At 42.7% G+C, this 14,620-nt stretch overlaps 1 protein-coding gene across 1 annotated transcript in view; it reads left to right on the forward strand.

The window, feature by feature from the left end:
• LOC105918202 (probable phospholipid-transporting ATPase IIA) overlaps positions 1-14,620 on the forward strand; it is a 54,199-nt gene that overhangs the window by 37,341 nt on the left and 2,238 nt on the right. Inside the window, exons 20-27 of the mRNA XM_012853231.3 lie at positions 2,112-2,201; positions 2,508-2,652; positions 2,942-3,006; positions 4,088-4,243; positions 6,883-6,947; positions 7,104-7,212; positions 7,315-7,372; positions 11,801-12,004. Of these exons, the coding sequence (XP_012708685.2) occupies positions 2,112-2,201; positions 2,508-2,652; positions 2,942-3,006; positions 4,088-4,243; positions 6,883-6,947; positions 7,104-7,212; positions 7,315-7,372; positions 11,801-12,004 (892 nt within the window). The remainder of the gene's footprint in view (positions 1-2,111; positions 2,202-2,507; positions 2,653-2,941; positions 3,007-4,087; positions 4,244-6,882; positions 6,948-7,103; positions 7,213-7,314; positions 7,373-11,800; positions 12,005-14,620) is intronic.

The following is a 14,620-nucleotide window of genomic DNA, read 5'->3' on the forward strand; positions in this document are numbered from 1 at the left end:
AGATAGATAGATATTAACTATAGGCTGGCAGGGCCTCCGACAGAGCCACGGGGGTTCAGGCCCCATGCGCTCGGGGCACCCAGCCCCGAACACCAAGGACCACCATCGCACCAGCGGACTAACAAACCAGCCAAACCCAACCAGACAAACAGAAAATCACGTACACAGTCAAATTCACATGTTCTCACCCTAATGCCCCCACATGCCAACACTCCTACAAAGAAAAAAAAAGGGGGGGACACAGTACACACAACTGCACTCACCACACACATCCATGCTCCGGTCCTAACCCCCCACCCTCATCCCAGACCAGACAAGCCACGAACCCATCCACCCGGAAATGGGGCCAACATGAACTGAATGGGCCAACCAATCAGAACCCACCCCACAAACCCTGATGTTCTACCTCCCCCAGTCCCTGACCTCCGTACCTAAGCGTCCCCCCCACCCCCATGTTCCGGTGGAAAGCAAAAGCACCAGCCCCAGCTGATAACCCAGACCCAACGTCCACCCCCAGCCAAGGCCCACCAGGTGGCCCACGCCTCCTCCAGGCCCCAAACTCCGGGTGGCAATCGGAGAACAGGGGTGTGAAAAAGACCCCGAGCCTGCCACCGCCTGCTCAAATGTCGTGTTGTTGCTTGTTGTTCTCAAGTGCGGTTAAAACTGAGAGGACCAAAAACGGGGGTGCCCGGCACAGTCCAACCCCCTCCAGAAGGTAGCAGGTGCCGATGCAACCCCCACGCCATACGGGGGTTGGGTGCCCGGGCGGGTGCCGGCTCACTCCTGGCGGCTGCTTCACGGAGCCTGGCCCCCTAAGGGGTGGGGCGCCGCTGGGGCCTCGGTTCCCTGGAACCCATGGCATGATCCACTCCAGCGTAGCTGGCTGCCGACGCAGCACACTGGCTCATCCCCGCAGCTCCCAGGGGCTTCGGCATTGGGGGGTTTCCATGGGGCCATCTCTCCTCTTCCCTTAATGGGGGAGGCAGATTTCCGGTGTTGGCCCCTCTTGGTCACCTTTACTTTGATGGTCCCTTTGGGTATCTGGGGTCTTGGTTCCCCTGGCGTCTGCCTCAGCGCTCCGGGGGGGGGGGGGGGGGGGGGCGTCTTTGCCTCTTCACAACCACTAATGAGCATTTCTCTTTTGGATAAACTTTACATACACAAGCGCACTCTCACAAACACCTACATGTGCTTGGATCCAGGTATTTATAGACTCACTTCCATACAGAAAAAACTCCTATTATCTTCAGCTGTCACTTTATACATATTGTATTAATTAATGCTGTATATACTTTAGTGATGGTATCAAGGCACTACTTTATTGTATCTGTAATACTTTATCCGCTGGTTGTGCTGTTCTTTTTACGTCTCTCCTTGCAGGTGAAGAAGCAGACTGGTGTTTTATCATTCCCTTTTATCTCCTCTTTCTTTCACCTGTTCTCCCTTTTTTTTACTTTCTTTCTATCTTCTACTTTCTCATTGCAGTGTCCTTATAACATGAAGTATTCCCTGCATAAATTATAATAAAGCTATTTACATGTAGAAATAAAGCGGAGCACTGTGGTGAAAGCGGTAAGGCTCCACTTGTGAATGTAAAATTTGCTGGGCTCTTTTTGGCATTAAAACAATTCTTAATGCCACATTGCCAGACAGGACACTATAAAAAAAAAAACTTTTGCATACATGCTATAACTGATGAAAAAAAAAAAAAATCCAAAGTATATCAGAGGGCAACATTGACATAAAATACACATGGACTGTGTGACTGAAGGAGATCACCAGGAGGAAGAATTGGAAACCTGAATCGGTTGGGATACTGGCTCTTGGAAAGACACCCTACTCTGTTTAACATTTTGATGTTTGGTGAATATTTATGTTGTATCCATCAGTTTTTTTTTTTTTCAACATTTGCAAGTTGGTTATTGGAGTTTCTGCAGCGTTTAGACCCTGCAGCTGGAGTGAAAGTAGCTGCTGTCTGATAAGCACCAGGCAGACAAAGGCTCACAGATTGCCATCTATGATAGGTTTCCTCATGTGTGTGTGTGTGTGTGTTTGGACATATATATATATATATAAGCGCTAATGTATAAATGTGGTTGGCATTGCCACAGGTGACAACGCGAGGGGAAGCCCACCTGGAGCTCAACGCTTTCAGGAGAAAACATGACTGCGCTCTGGTGATATCGGGGGACTCGCTCGAGGTAAGTTGGCTCTGGTGCGTTAGCGCGCCTAATCCACATCCCACCGACCTATCTGCCTTTATGAAACTGTGACATGTTTTCAGTGCGATGCATGATAATATCGCGTTCACTGCAGCCTTTCTGGATGTGGCATCCGTGGTCACAGACACTTTCTAAAACCACAGCAGGAGTTCAACTGTAACTCGGGTGAAGGCGTTCGAGAGCCACGGCTAAAATCAGTTAACTGTGGTACGCCTGAGGTGCTCACCTGTCCGCTTTTTCTCCCCCCCCCCCCCTCCCCCCGCTTCTCCTCTCTTTGGGGGGCAGGTTTGTCTGAAATATTACGAGTATGAGTTCATGGAGCTCGCGTGTCAGTGTCCCGCTGTGGTTTGCTGCCGATGCACCCCCACCCAGAAGGCACAGATAGTCCGGCTGCTGCAGGAGCGCACAGGCAAACTCACCTGCGCTGTCGGTGAGTATGCGATTCTAATCATTCCCCCCGCATGGGCGGGATCTAAGACGAGGGGGGGGAAAAAAATAAACGTTTTTGTTATCAACATCAACCTCAACATCATAAACGTCTCAGCCACAAACTGCTGTAACCATCTCACCAGCACCTCTGCTGTTGATTGTAATTCTGCGCTCCATTTTTTTAATTTTATATCTGCAAATCGGCTAAATTACGGGCGCTGTCTTAGACAGTAGACGGCTGGCGAAGCGATGTGAATCCTGACACCTCCGTGGCTTTTGTTCTCTCCTAGGGGACGGAGGAAACGATGTCAGCATGATCCAGGAAGCCGACTGTGGCGTGGGAGTGGAGGGAAAAGTAAGACTCTGTCCATCTCGTCGCTTCACATCGACGTGACGCACCTACAGATATTGTGCTTCGTGCTTCCTGTAAAGATATCTCCCACATCCAGAGAGTTGGGGCAGAACATGCACACAGACGATTCCCTTTATGAGGATCCATTGTCCGAGCAGAGGAAGCAAAAAGATGACAGGAAGTTTTCGTGTTTTAGAGAGTCTCTCAGCTGCCGGCCCCTTCCAGGGTTTTAGTTGATCGTTGACCCCTGCGTCCGGTAGGGATGGAGGGTTTAAGCTGAACCTGGGTGCATAAATCAATTGCAATGATTGCACGTGCACACCCCAGACGGTCAGCCTGCAGCACCCAGCATCACTCCCAACCGGCAGCTTTACCGAAGTTTAGCTACGGTGGAGCAGGTGGTGACATTTTCACTGTGGTTCTCCTGTAGCCTCCTAAGCGTGCTGCAGAGTTTGTTGTTATCATCTATAGGATTTAACTGTTTTTAGGGTGTCAGGAAATCATCGCATTGCATCTAACACTTTAATGTATAGACTGAGTCTTGAATTCTTGGGCTGGACGATATAGAAAAAAGGCCTATCAATAAAATTTAAATCACATAGGTCGATATCTATAATTATCAACAAATTTAAAACATATATTCTAAGTGCAGCCCTGGCCATTTTATGCTGTTTCTTAGCGACCTATTTTTTGATGCAGAACACATAAACACTGAATTCACACTCAACCCTTTATTCAACCAACTTTTTACCAAAACAAGTTTTTAAAACTTGTTCAAGTTTTTAAAAGAGAAAAAAAGAACGTGTGCTCTCTGAAGTCTTTGAAGGGGGCGGAGCTTAGTGACGGAGCGTTACTATCGATCGATATATATTGTTATTGAATTATCGTCCAGCCCTATTAAAATCTTTTATTTACTGACATTTCCTTTTTGTAACAGTTGGTTTTGTGATGTGAAACACATTATTTGTTTCACATCATTATGTTTGTGTTTCCTACCAGCTGAACAGTAAAACCTCTGCTACATTTGTCATGTTTGTTGCGTATCCTCACCGGCCTGGCCTTTTTATTTATTTTCTCTCTGCAGGAAGGAAAGCAAGCCTCCCTGGCCGCCGACTTCTCTGTGACTCAGTTCAAGCATTTGGGTCGTCTCCTCATGGTCCACGGTCGGAACAGCTACAAACGATCCGCAGCCCTCAGCCAGTTTGTCATCCACAGGAGCCTGTGCATCAGCACCATGCAGGTAGTGCCGCACTGAAACATTTTTGGGTTCTGCTGGTGAGTCAAGAAGAAATCTTACCCTCAGACTGCGGTACCTTGGAAAGAAATCTTTATAGGTCTTGGACTTTTACACATTTTGTCGCAGTAAATCTCCAAACTTCAGTGTAATTTACTGCAATTCAGCAACAAACAAAAGCACATAAATGTGAAGTAGGGGTCTATTTAAAAAAAAAAGCTTAACAGGAAATGTGCATGCTGTCCTCAGGGTAGTGAACTGCAGCTGAACTGCATCATGATTCCTCTCAGATGTTTAATTTCAGTCCATTTCAGACGTTTAATCATAGATCAGTTTTATCATAAGCATTCAAAACTACAGTGTTATTCATGCTGGAGCTGGTGACACTAAAGGTTGCTTTATGCTTGATGCACGTAGTCTCCGCGCAGCAATGGGACGTACGGACACGACATCTGCACCATTTATACTCCATGCAGTTCTTCCTCTGAAGTAGTGCTATACTCCCAGACTCTAGAGAGCAGCGTTGCGTTCCTTCGCCAAGCGTACTACACCCCATTACATGTTAAAATAGAAAACACAGTTTTTTTTTTCCAACATTTAAGCCTTCTTCCTAGTGTAACGGCGATTTCTGTCCAGGAACTTGACAATTGGCTGATCATGGTGATGTTTTTTGGCCGAATCATAAAGATTTCCATAATTACAAACCTCCGGCCAGAAGGAGCGCTTGCTCGTCCGCCATGTTTTCCACTCGGGACTGTCCGAGTACTGAGAACCTTTCAAATAAAAAAAAATGGCCATAAGCCAACTTAATTGTTAAATAAAAGTCCGCACAACATTTTCTCGGGGTTTCCACCATCACATTCCTCTCCCCGATGATCACCAGGGTGGATTGTACCACAGATTAACAAATTATTGTGACAGGCGATGTCTTGAATTGCTATGTACTGTCAAATACAGTCGTGCGTAATGCTGCGCAGTGTTAGCATGGCACTGCTGGAAGACCTAGCAGATGGGAGAATTAGAAGACGCAGTTTCAGGGATAAATTATTTCCTGGCCAATGATGATGGCTGGACAAGATGCCGCTTTAGACTCCGAGCGTTGCATTTAGCTAAAACCCACAGAGAGGTAAGTGGCTACAGAGGAGGGATCTTCTCCCTCCATCCTCTGAATCTCGATCTGAGCACAAGACCTCTGAGGAATGTCAACACGGAGTACAGGTGTCATCTGACGTTTAAAACGGCAATCAGGTTTCATTTTTAACGGGTTCTTTTAATGTGGGCAACATCTGTGCTTTGGCCTCTGATTCACTGTGAAATTTTCCCAAAGTTTCTTCGGTTTTTCTTTTTTTCTTTTTCATCGTTATGACATGGCAACCACGGAGAAAAAAAAACAATCAGCTGACTCATTTAAATCCACACTAACATTCACGAGGCGCTTTGCATCGGCCGTTTGTGGTTGAATCTGGGCGTGCTGAGGGCTGAACATGAGGCGGAACCAGGTACGCAGACGTTCAGGTACAGCGCTGGTCCATACAGGGAAATTACGTGCTGGTGTACGCGCGCATGGTTTTATAAATCTGAATATTTTTGCTGTACGTCATTTTTATTTTTTTTTATTTTTTGGGGAGTACGTGCACTTTTAGTATGGATTCCACGCAATGCTTTATAAATCAGACCTCTGGTCTTTATGGAGTGGCTGTTGTTGAAAGAAAGTTATTAGAAGTCCCGTTTACAGGGGGAAGGCTTTTCCTTCAGCAGGTACAGGAAAGCTGGTCAGACTTTGTGGGAGGAGGGTTAGGAAGGGCTGGCAGAAAAGGTGTTTGAAAGTTGCAAAAGAATATAAATGCGCACCACACTTTTTAGACATTTATTTGTAAATGTTACATTTAAGAAAACATGGAGTTCACAGTTTGGCTTTTCACGTGAAATCTCCATAAAGCACAATGGAGTTAGTGGTGAAGATGTTCAAATGGACCAAAAGATAGACTTTTGCAAGGCACTGCAAATAGAAACTCATGTTCCCAAAATAAAAAATAAAAAAAAACGTCTGCATACCTACAGACACAGAGACAAATGTCTCAGGCCCAGTCATGGGAAGGCGGGGTGCACGATGACTCAGAGGATGCAGGCAGTGGTGCCCTTCTAAGTCAACACCCCCGGCAGCATTCCCATGTCCCTGTCCAACCTCGGCCTCCCATCTGGAGGGACAACCCGTGACTCACTGCACCACCGACTTGGAGGATTTGGAGAGGCTTTGCTCCACATGCCTCAGATTAACAGCGACCGCAGCTGCAGCTTGTCAGTTTTGGTGCTGGATGCTTGGTTGGCATAATGGGTTGTCCGCACAGCACTGGTGGCATCGTTCATCCTCCACGTTTAACCGGGAGGCTTGGATCGCCTCGGCGTTGACTAGTTCCCCCGCAGCTGTGGCGAAGAGAGGTCTAAGATGTTTTACACCTGGGATTAAAGCCCTGGGGCAAAGATGTCTACATGTCAACTGTTGCCATGACATGGAAAAGCCTTTTTTTTTTAAACTTTCTATAATAAAAAAAAAAAAGCTGGACATTTTCTTTCGTCCCTTTTCGTAGCACATTGCCTTTTGAGCAGATGTATGAAATAAATGTTCTTTCTCTCTGTTTCTGCAGGCAGTTTTCTCCTCGGTTTTCTACTTTGCCTCCGTCCCGCTCTACCAGGGATTTCTCATTATTGGGTGAGACATGATCTCTCAGTGGTGGTGACTTATCGCCAGAATATTTGACTGACTTGAAATTTCCTCTCTATTAAGCCCAGAATGAAAACGGAGAATGGGGGGAAAATGTGAAATGGTGATAAATCAATCATGCATCTAACGTCTCGTCTGTCGCAGTTATTCCACCATCTACACCATGTTCCCCGTCTTCTCTCTGGTGTTGGATAAAGATGTGAAGTCAGAAGTCGCCATGCTTTATCCGGAGCTATACAAAGATCTGTTGAAGGTACCGGTGAATAACACTCGTTTGAGTGTTGCTATGTAGCCACACGGTGTTTGTCATACAGGAACACGTGAGAAATAGGTTTCTGTTCTTTTCTTTCCACAGGGTCGACCGCTGTCTTTCAAGACGTTTCTAATATGGGTCCTTATAAGTATATATCAAGGTAAGGTTCAATAATTGAAATGTGGTGCATTGAATCGGTCCCTGAAGCCAAATATTTCATAATTCCTCACTTTTTTACATTTTGTCACATTACAACCTCCAGCTTCAGTGTCTTTTAGCAGTATTTTACGTGACAGACCAGCAGAAAGTAGTAGACACATGTGAAGTGGAATGAAATGATGGATGATTTTCAAATGTTTTGACAATTAAAAATGTGAACATTGTGGCATGCATTTGCCTTTGGCTCTCTAACTCAACACTTTGCCGAACCGTCTGCAATTTGCTGCATTTACATCTACTAGTGTGTTGCAGTATATCTCTGCTGGTGTTTCAAATCTACAGATAAAAATTCCTCCATATTCTTTGCAAAATGGCTCAAACATAGTCAGATCACATAAAGACTTCAAATTTCAAGTGTTTTTACAACATCTCAATTGGTTTTCTGAATGCACTTTGACTAGGCCATTCTAACATATGAACTAAATAACTCCATTGTTAACCCGACTGGCCAGATTGATAACGTGTAGCGCTCTAGTTCTGCACATTATCAGTCTTGGTCTGCTCCATTTGAATTTGTTTGGGGAAAGTAGGGAACGTCTAACCAGACCCTAGCCAGATGACTTTCACTCCGCCTAGCTCCACTTATCCATCTGGGACCTCTCCATAGGAATTGCCTTTATTGAAGGCTGGGCCTTATCAAAAATCCTTGCATATGATTGGATAAGCCACTTGTCTGTCATCTTTATCGATGTGCTATATCAACCACTCACCCTGAAGCTAACCCGTGACGCTGATGAGAGCGACGCAGGAAAAAACTTTTCTTATTTTATTATTTTTTAAATGTGTTTGCAGCTCTATTGGCACGCGTTTTATTGGCAGTGAGCTGACAGGAAGAGGGGGGTAGACAGGCGGCAAAGCGCCGCGGGTCGGAGTCGATCCTGGGCCGACCGTGACGAGGACTAAAGGCCTCCTAACATAGTTCGCGCTAACCGCTCCGCCACGGGCGCGCACCGGAAAACAAAACTTGCCAAATCCGGTCGGGAGAAGGGCGAAAACATGGTTTCCACCAACAAAAGCCTTCAGAGCCGTTCTCTGATGTTCTTTTAATGAAACAATATCAGGTAGATTGGACAACACGGAAGAAATGGCAGCATCAATGTTAACGCTTGCTTCCTCGATGCGAGCCGCCATTGTTGTCTGAATCAAATCAGTCTCACATTCGCTTCTCCACTACGTCACATCTATGAAACTCCAGCCCTGCGTCCTGATTGGCTGGACAATAAAATTGGTTGAAGAAATCACTCTCTATGGGAGATGTCCCAGATGAATGTGAGTGAAGCTAGGCGGAACGAAATTCAGCTGGCTAGGGTCAGGTTAGGGAACTTCAGCAGAACTCTCTGAGCTGATTGGGCGAAGCGACACCTAGTGCCCGCCTACCAAAGGTTGGTTTTAGCCAATCATGGTATCAAATTAAAAGCAAATAAGCAGCAGACGTTATGAGAAACCAAAGGAAGGTAAGCTAGGCAAGGCACTTCTTGCCGTTCTACTATCAAAGAAGAAATCTTGGATTCTGACAGAACACGTTTCTCGTGTGTCCTCGTGAACCTCCGCCCCGGTCTCAAGCCTTTTAAAGCCTCCAACAGCTTTTCTGATTAATGTGTTCCTTGCCCAGCCTCTCACTTTAGGTGAATGAAAGCATCTTGGTAGATTTAAAGCACGGGTCAATGATGGGAAATCTTAAAACGTTTTCACTTTTAACTACAATAAGTGCCACAAATTTTAGTAAAATTGTAACTTTCTAAAAGTTTTTTTTTAACAAAATATCAGTCGCTGCCTACAGTCAGAGCCCCACAGATACCAATATTACTATAATAATGAAACTACTATTAAAAGGTACTTTAGTTTATCGGTATCTAATCCAATCCAACTTTATTTATAAAGCACTTTAAAATTTCTCAAAGGACCAAAGTGCTGTACAGTGAAACAACATAACACCATTACACAGACTCAAAAAACGATGCAAGCATAAAAGACAAAATTAAAATCAGAACTTTAAAATTTATAATAAAATTAAAATAAAGTAATTTAAAATAATTTGTCACAGACTAAAATCAACATCTCACACAGTTTAGAAAGCCAAGGCAAAGGCGTGAGTTCAAATTAAAGCATGTTTTCAAATACATTTATGCTGAAAAATCTCTCATAGAAGAAGAGGTGAAATGGCAAAGGCAACAACCTAAATCAAACTGTTAATTTTGTTGGTTTTATTATCATTTCATGTTCTCAGTGACGATGAGCAAAGCAACATCTGCTCCTACGTAGTTTTCAGAGGAGCTCATCAGATGGTGGATCAGACGGAGCTCTGAGAAGTTCTAGAATCTAACCGTGCTTTAAACGTCTCCACAGCTTTATCGTTTTGCTTGTTTACTTTAACAAGTATCTGAGGCTGTCACAGAACATAAATTAGTTTTTTTTAGGGGTATCAGAGTAAATGGGGATGAACACATAAGCAAGCAGCAGATTTTTCTTTTTTTTCTAAGTCATCGTGTCCCTAAAGATAAAGTTTCTGTGATGAATCTGAACTTTTTCTACGAGTATGAATACTTTTGTAATGCACTGTGGCAGGTTTTTTTTTTTTTATTAATTCTGCCTTAACTTATCCAGTCAGTTGTTGTTTTGTGTAAAAATGTGCAGTTGAGGTAGGCTGAGGATGTTCCTAACAGGCAGCGGTGTCGCTCTGCCTGAGTGACACGCCGCTCCTGAACAGCCCACGCGCTTTGAAAGCAGAGGGAAGTTTCCGACATGCACCGTTTGGCATGAAAAGCTGTTTACGGGGGCATTCTGAGCTACACCCTGAAACCTTTTATCCGTTTCTAACAAAGCAGGAGTTTCCCTTTTTACAAGTGAGCTTAAGCTTGTTTGCAAATCACTGCTGCGTGTGTTGCTTTCACTTCGTCTCCTGTGTAGGTTTTTTTTCTTAACACATAAAATAACCTCAAGTATAAACTTGGTCATGATGGAGAGAGACGGAAAGCTCTGTTGTGTGCACACAAGAAAAAGCTTTGAGGGTTTAACGAAAGATTTGTAAAATAAATAATACAGCTGCGTGGATAAAACAAATTGAATTCAGGAAAACATTTTCTAATGCTATTTATGTTTTGATCTGGAAACTTTAATTGTAACTGTAATTATTATTATTCCCTTTTTTTAGTAGACCTGAATTTACTGTCCTGTTGGTTACCAGCAGGCAATAAATTATAAATAAAATGTCTGATTTTTTTCTCCATCTTTTTCCTATTAGGCCAGTTTTACACATTTACATAATGTTGTGCATTTTTAATGCGTATACAGAGCTTAATTTACTTTGTTATTCTAATTTATAGATAATTTCTGTTTGTAAATAAAAGTAGAACATTTTTTAATTTCTCTCAGCTGGCAGTACTTTGCACAGTAAGTATGTTAAGGAGATCAGCGTTGTAAACATGTCAGACACTTTTGTTTAATATTTAATTTGAAAACTTTACTTTTTGCACATCGAACTTTCAGCTGCAAGATATTTTTTAAGCTCAGTGTTCAGGAATCCAACAACTGATCTTGGTTCAGTTAAGGCTTCAAACAGGTCTTGATCTGCACTGCCTCCCACCAATCAGGAAGCTCTGCTGTAAATGGGAACGTTGCATAAAAACCAGCATTACATCCTTATCAGAAACCTCCTAATGAGACCATAAACCTAATGGGAAGGGGTTTATAAAAAAAAATTCTTGTTTTAAACTTGTGTTTTTGCCTTTAATTAAATGTGGAGCACAGTGTGCTGTTTTTTTAATGATTTCTGTTGATTAAAAGCCTGATTGTGGTGTAAACAAACATTGAATCTTAGCATTAAAACATGAAAAAATGGCACAAAAGCGGTCTGAATAGTATTAAAATGTAGATTTCTGGGAACCCAGGAGGACCCTGTAAGACGTGGCAGGATTTGCAGCTTCCCTTAAGCAGAAACTGGTCCCACATCCAGGCACTCCAACATCTGTACCCTTCAAACACTGGAGAGTCGCTCTATCCAATCATTCAGGGAGCAACCTGCCATCAACCTCCTTCAGCTTTTTGTAATACCGTCTACTACCTGTAGGAGGCATCCTTTGTGTCTGGTGACCTTTTACGCGCCTGTTTTGACTCATTGTTTGATGTCTACAACATGTTGCTCGAATTGATGCCGTCATTAACGGCCTTAGAGACGGAGAGCTGTTCTAGACAAGCCGGCTCTTTGCAAACTGGATCAAAAATTCACCTGTCTTGGGTTTGCAGCGGCACCGAATTGCATCTTTTTAACGTTTTTGGGTTTTGTTTTGTTTTTTTTTTTTCATCTGTGCATTAGAAATGAAACAGCTAAGCCTTTTTTCTGTCACGTTTCCACATCTGTGCACACTTGCAGGGAGCATCATCATGTACGGAGCCATGCTGCTGTTCGAGTCGGAGTTTGTCCACATCGTGGCCATTTCCTTCACCTCGCTGATTCTGACCGAGCTGCTGATGGTGGCGCTGACCGTTCAGACGTGGCACTGGCTTATGATAGTCGGCGAGCTCCTGAGTCTGGCGTGCTACGTCGCTTCGCTCGTGTTCCTGCATGAATTTATAGGTGAGTAAAGTCCAATTTCAGCCACTTTGGCGATGGATGGGTCTGTTGCCGTGCTCTGTCTTTGAGGAAAAGAAAGAAAACAATGTGATTTCACTGCAGGCTGAGTTGTTTTTCTGCTTTCTGCCGGCCTTGAAATAGTACGTCAGCGGTATGAGGAGGGTAATGTGTCCCCAGTGTGCCATAAGCTGTGGCATGTTGGGTATTAGCAGGTCTAAAGGTGACTGTATTGACAATATGACCTGGTATGTCTCAGGCTCAGGTCTGCTGGAATATCAAAGAGGAAATGCCACCAGTTTGGTTAGTTTCCTTTGAGCTGTTAATAACACTGAAGGTGTGTTTGGATAGAAAGAAAAATCGGATATGAAAACACAATTTCACAGAAAATCTCTTGCAGCAGGAAAATTAGCATTTCTGTGTATTTTTTTTGGGAACAATCTCCCTCTTTCATTCTGTTTGTTTCCAGGCTGTTGAGCATCTATTTACTTTGGCAACCTCACAATAATCCAATTTTACTTTTTTCCCCATATTAAGACTCCTGTAATACACAATGCTCTGACCAAAAGCTTCCCAGGTCTTTATTTTCAGCTTTATGTGGGGCGTGGAGTTCCATTTTCAGCCTGCAATCTCCACCACTGAGGAGCATGACTGGCATGTGGTCAAGTTTACCCTTTTTGGACTCCTTTCTTTTTTTTTGTTTTCCTCTCTCTTAAAGCCGGAATAAAACAGGCTTTAAATGCTGTTTTGTTGCATGTGCAGTTTAGACATTTAACTGAGCGTTTTCTGTCTACTCCATACTAATCTGTCTGGGCCAACCTTGTTCCCACTCAGGGAGATCCCAAGAAAAAAAAAAAAATCACGAAGGCCAGTAGATGTCAGGAAATGTTGCTCTGTCTTATTGAGACAATCAAAAGGTTTTTAAATCCTCGTTGCTCTAATTTATGTCTGGGAGACTAAAAGTACAGTATACCCAGTGCTCACTGTGTACGAGTTCCTGTTGCTGTTTCCCGTCTGCTTACAGTAACGGTTTGCATGGCACTAAAACCACTTAAACTACATTTTAATTCAGGACACCAGTGAGATTCTGAGACTGTATTTATAGATGTTTTACAGTTTAGGCTGTTAAGGGTTTATAGCGCTCTCATCTGAGCTACCGAATCAAAAATGAGAGAAAATCAATCTAAGACTCATAGTTACCCCTGGGCTACAGATAATAAATAACACCTAATGTGGAAAATGATACCCTTCATCCCGAGGTGGGATTAATGCAGTTGTGTGTGAAGCTCTCATCGCATCACAGAACCATTTCAGACTTCATGTCAGCACTGCTGCACTTTATATTGTAATGCTGCCTCATTCCACCTGCAATCCTGTTTCACTGTTGTAAGCTGTATGCAACGAAATTTCGTTCTGTATGCACTCTGTACATACATAATGACAATAAAGTTGTCCAAGTCTAAGCAAAGAAACGGATAAATAAACCTTAACTGGAAGAAGAATCTCTGTTATAGTCACAAGTATTCTTTAACTGACCTTTTAACGTGTGGACCAAGGAAAATCCACAAATTCAAATGTTATTGCGTTTGGAATCGTTCCACTTGATTTAAAAACGCGTCTAGAAAGCATCACTAGCAGCAGGAGACAGATGTTAACGTCACATGAGGTCTGCCTGTAGGGTTAGTTTGTGATTGTTATGACCGCTGCGTTAAAAGGTATTACAGGTTTATCTTCTCAGATTCTGCCGCTATAACAAAGCGGGAATCATTTCTTGTGTTGCTGATTGTAACCTAAACACCAGCAGTCGCCACTGTGTGCTAGAGGTGGATTTGTTTAGAGCCTTTTAATGTCATCAGGTTGGGTCAACTCGGCTGAATGTTGACTGTAAATTGCTCTACAACACGTTGTATGCATTATTTCTTATTTTATCTACTGATGTTTACATTTTTATTCTTCTTAAAGATTATTTTTTCTAGAAAATATACATTTTAATACGATTCTAATTAGTTTTGTTTTTGCCAAAGTTAGTTTTGAACTACCCCGCTCCAAAACATTTTTTTTATTTCATTTTAAAGTATGAATTATACATATGAAGGACCTCCTCTAGCATAGCAAAAATAAGTAAAACAAAGTGCTTATTGTTTATGTATTTGTGAATAAAAAACCTGAGTATTCCCAATGTCAAACATGACGTCATTAAACTGGAAATAAACACAAGTAGACTTCAGTTCATTCATTGTGCAAAAAATAAAAAATAAAATCTTTAGATTTAATAAACCAATCAAACTTTATTTATAAAGCATTTAAAACATAGTTCAAAGTGCTGTCCAGGTAAAAGCAAAATAAAATAAAATAATTATTTGTGCTTTTTAAAACTATGTAATTATGTGCTGTAGGTTATCTATAACTTTGTGTTTTTTCAATTATATTTTGATCATCTACACAGATCGGTTTTAGTAAAACTAACATTCATTTGAGCATTCATTTGTTCACACTGCAGCCTGAAGTGACCCAATTCCGACTTTATTTGCCCACCTTTTTTATTTCAGGTTTATTTTGTGTCAGATTTTTCCTTGGTGTTCCTTTTGATTGACCAACAAGGAGCTCTAATGTGGCAATATT

Source organism: Fundulus heteroclitus, chromosome 1 (genome assembly GCF_011125445.2).
Source record: "Fundulus heteroclitus isolate FHET01 chromosome 1, MU-UCD_Fhet_4.1, whole genome shotgun sequence".
In the NCBI taxonomy this organism is placed as follows: Eukaryota; Metazoa; Chordata; class Actinopteri; order Cyprinodontiformes; family Fundulidae; genus Fundulus; species Fundulus heteroclitus.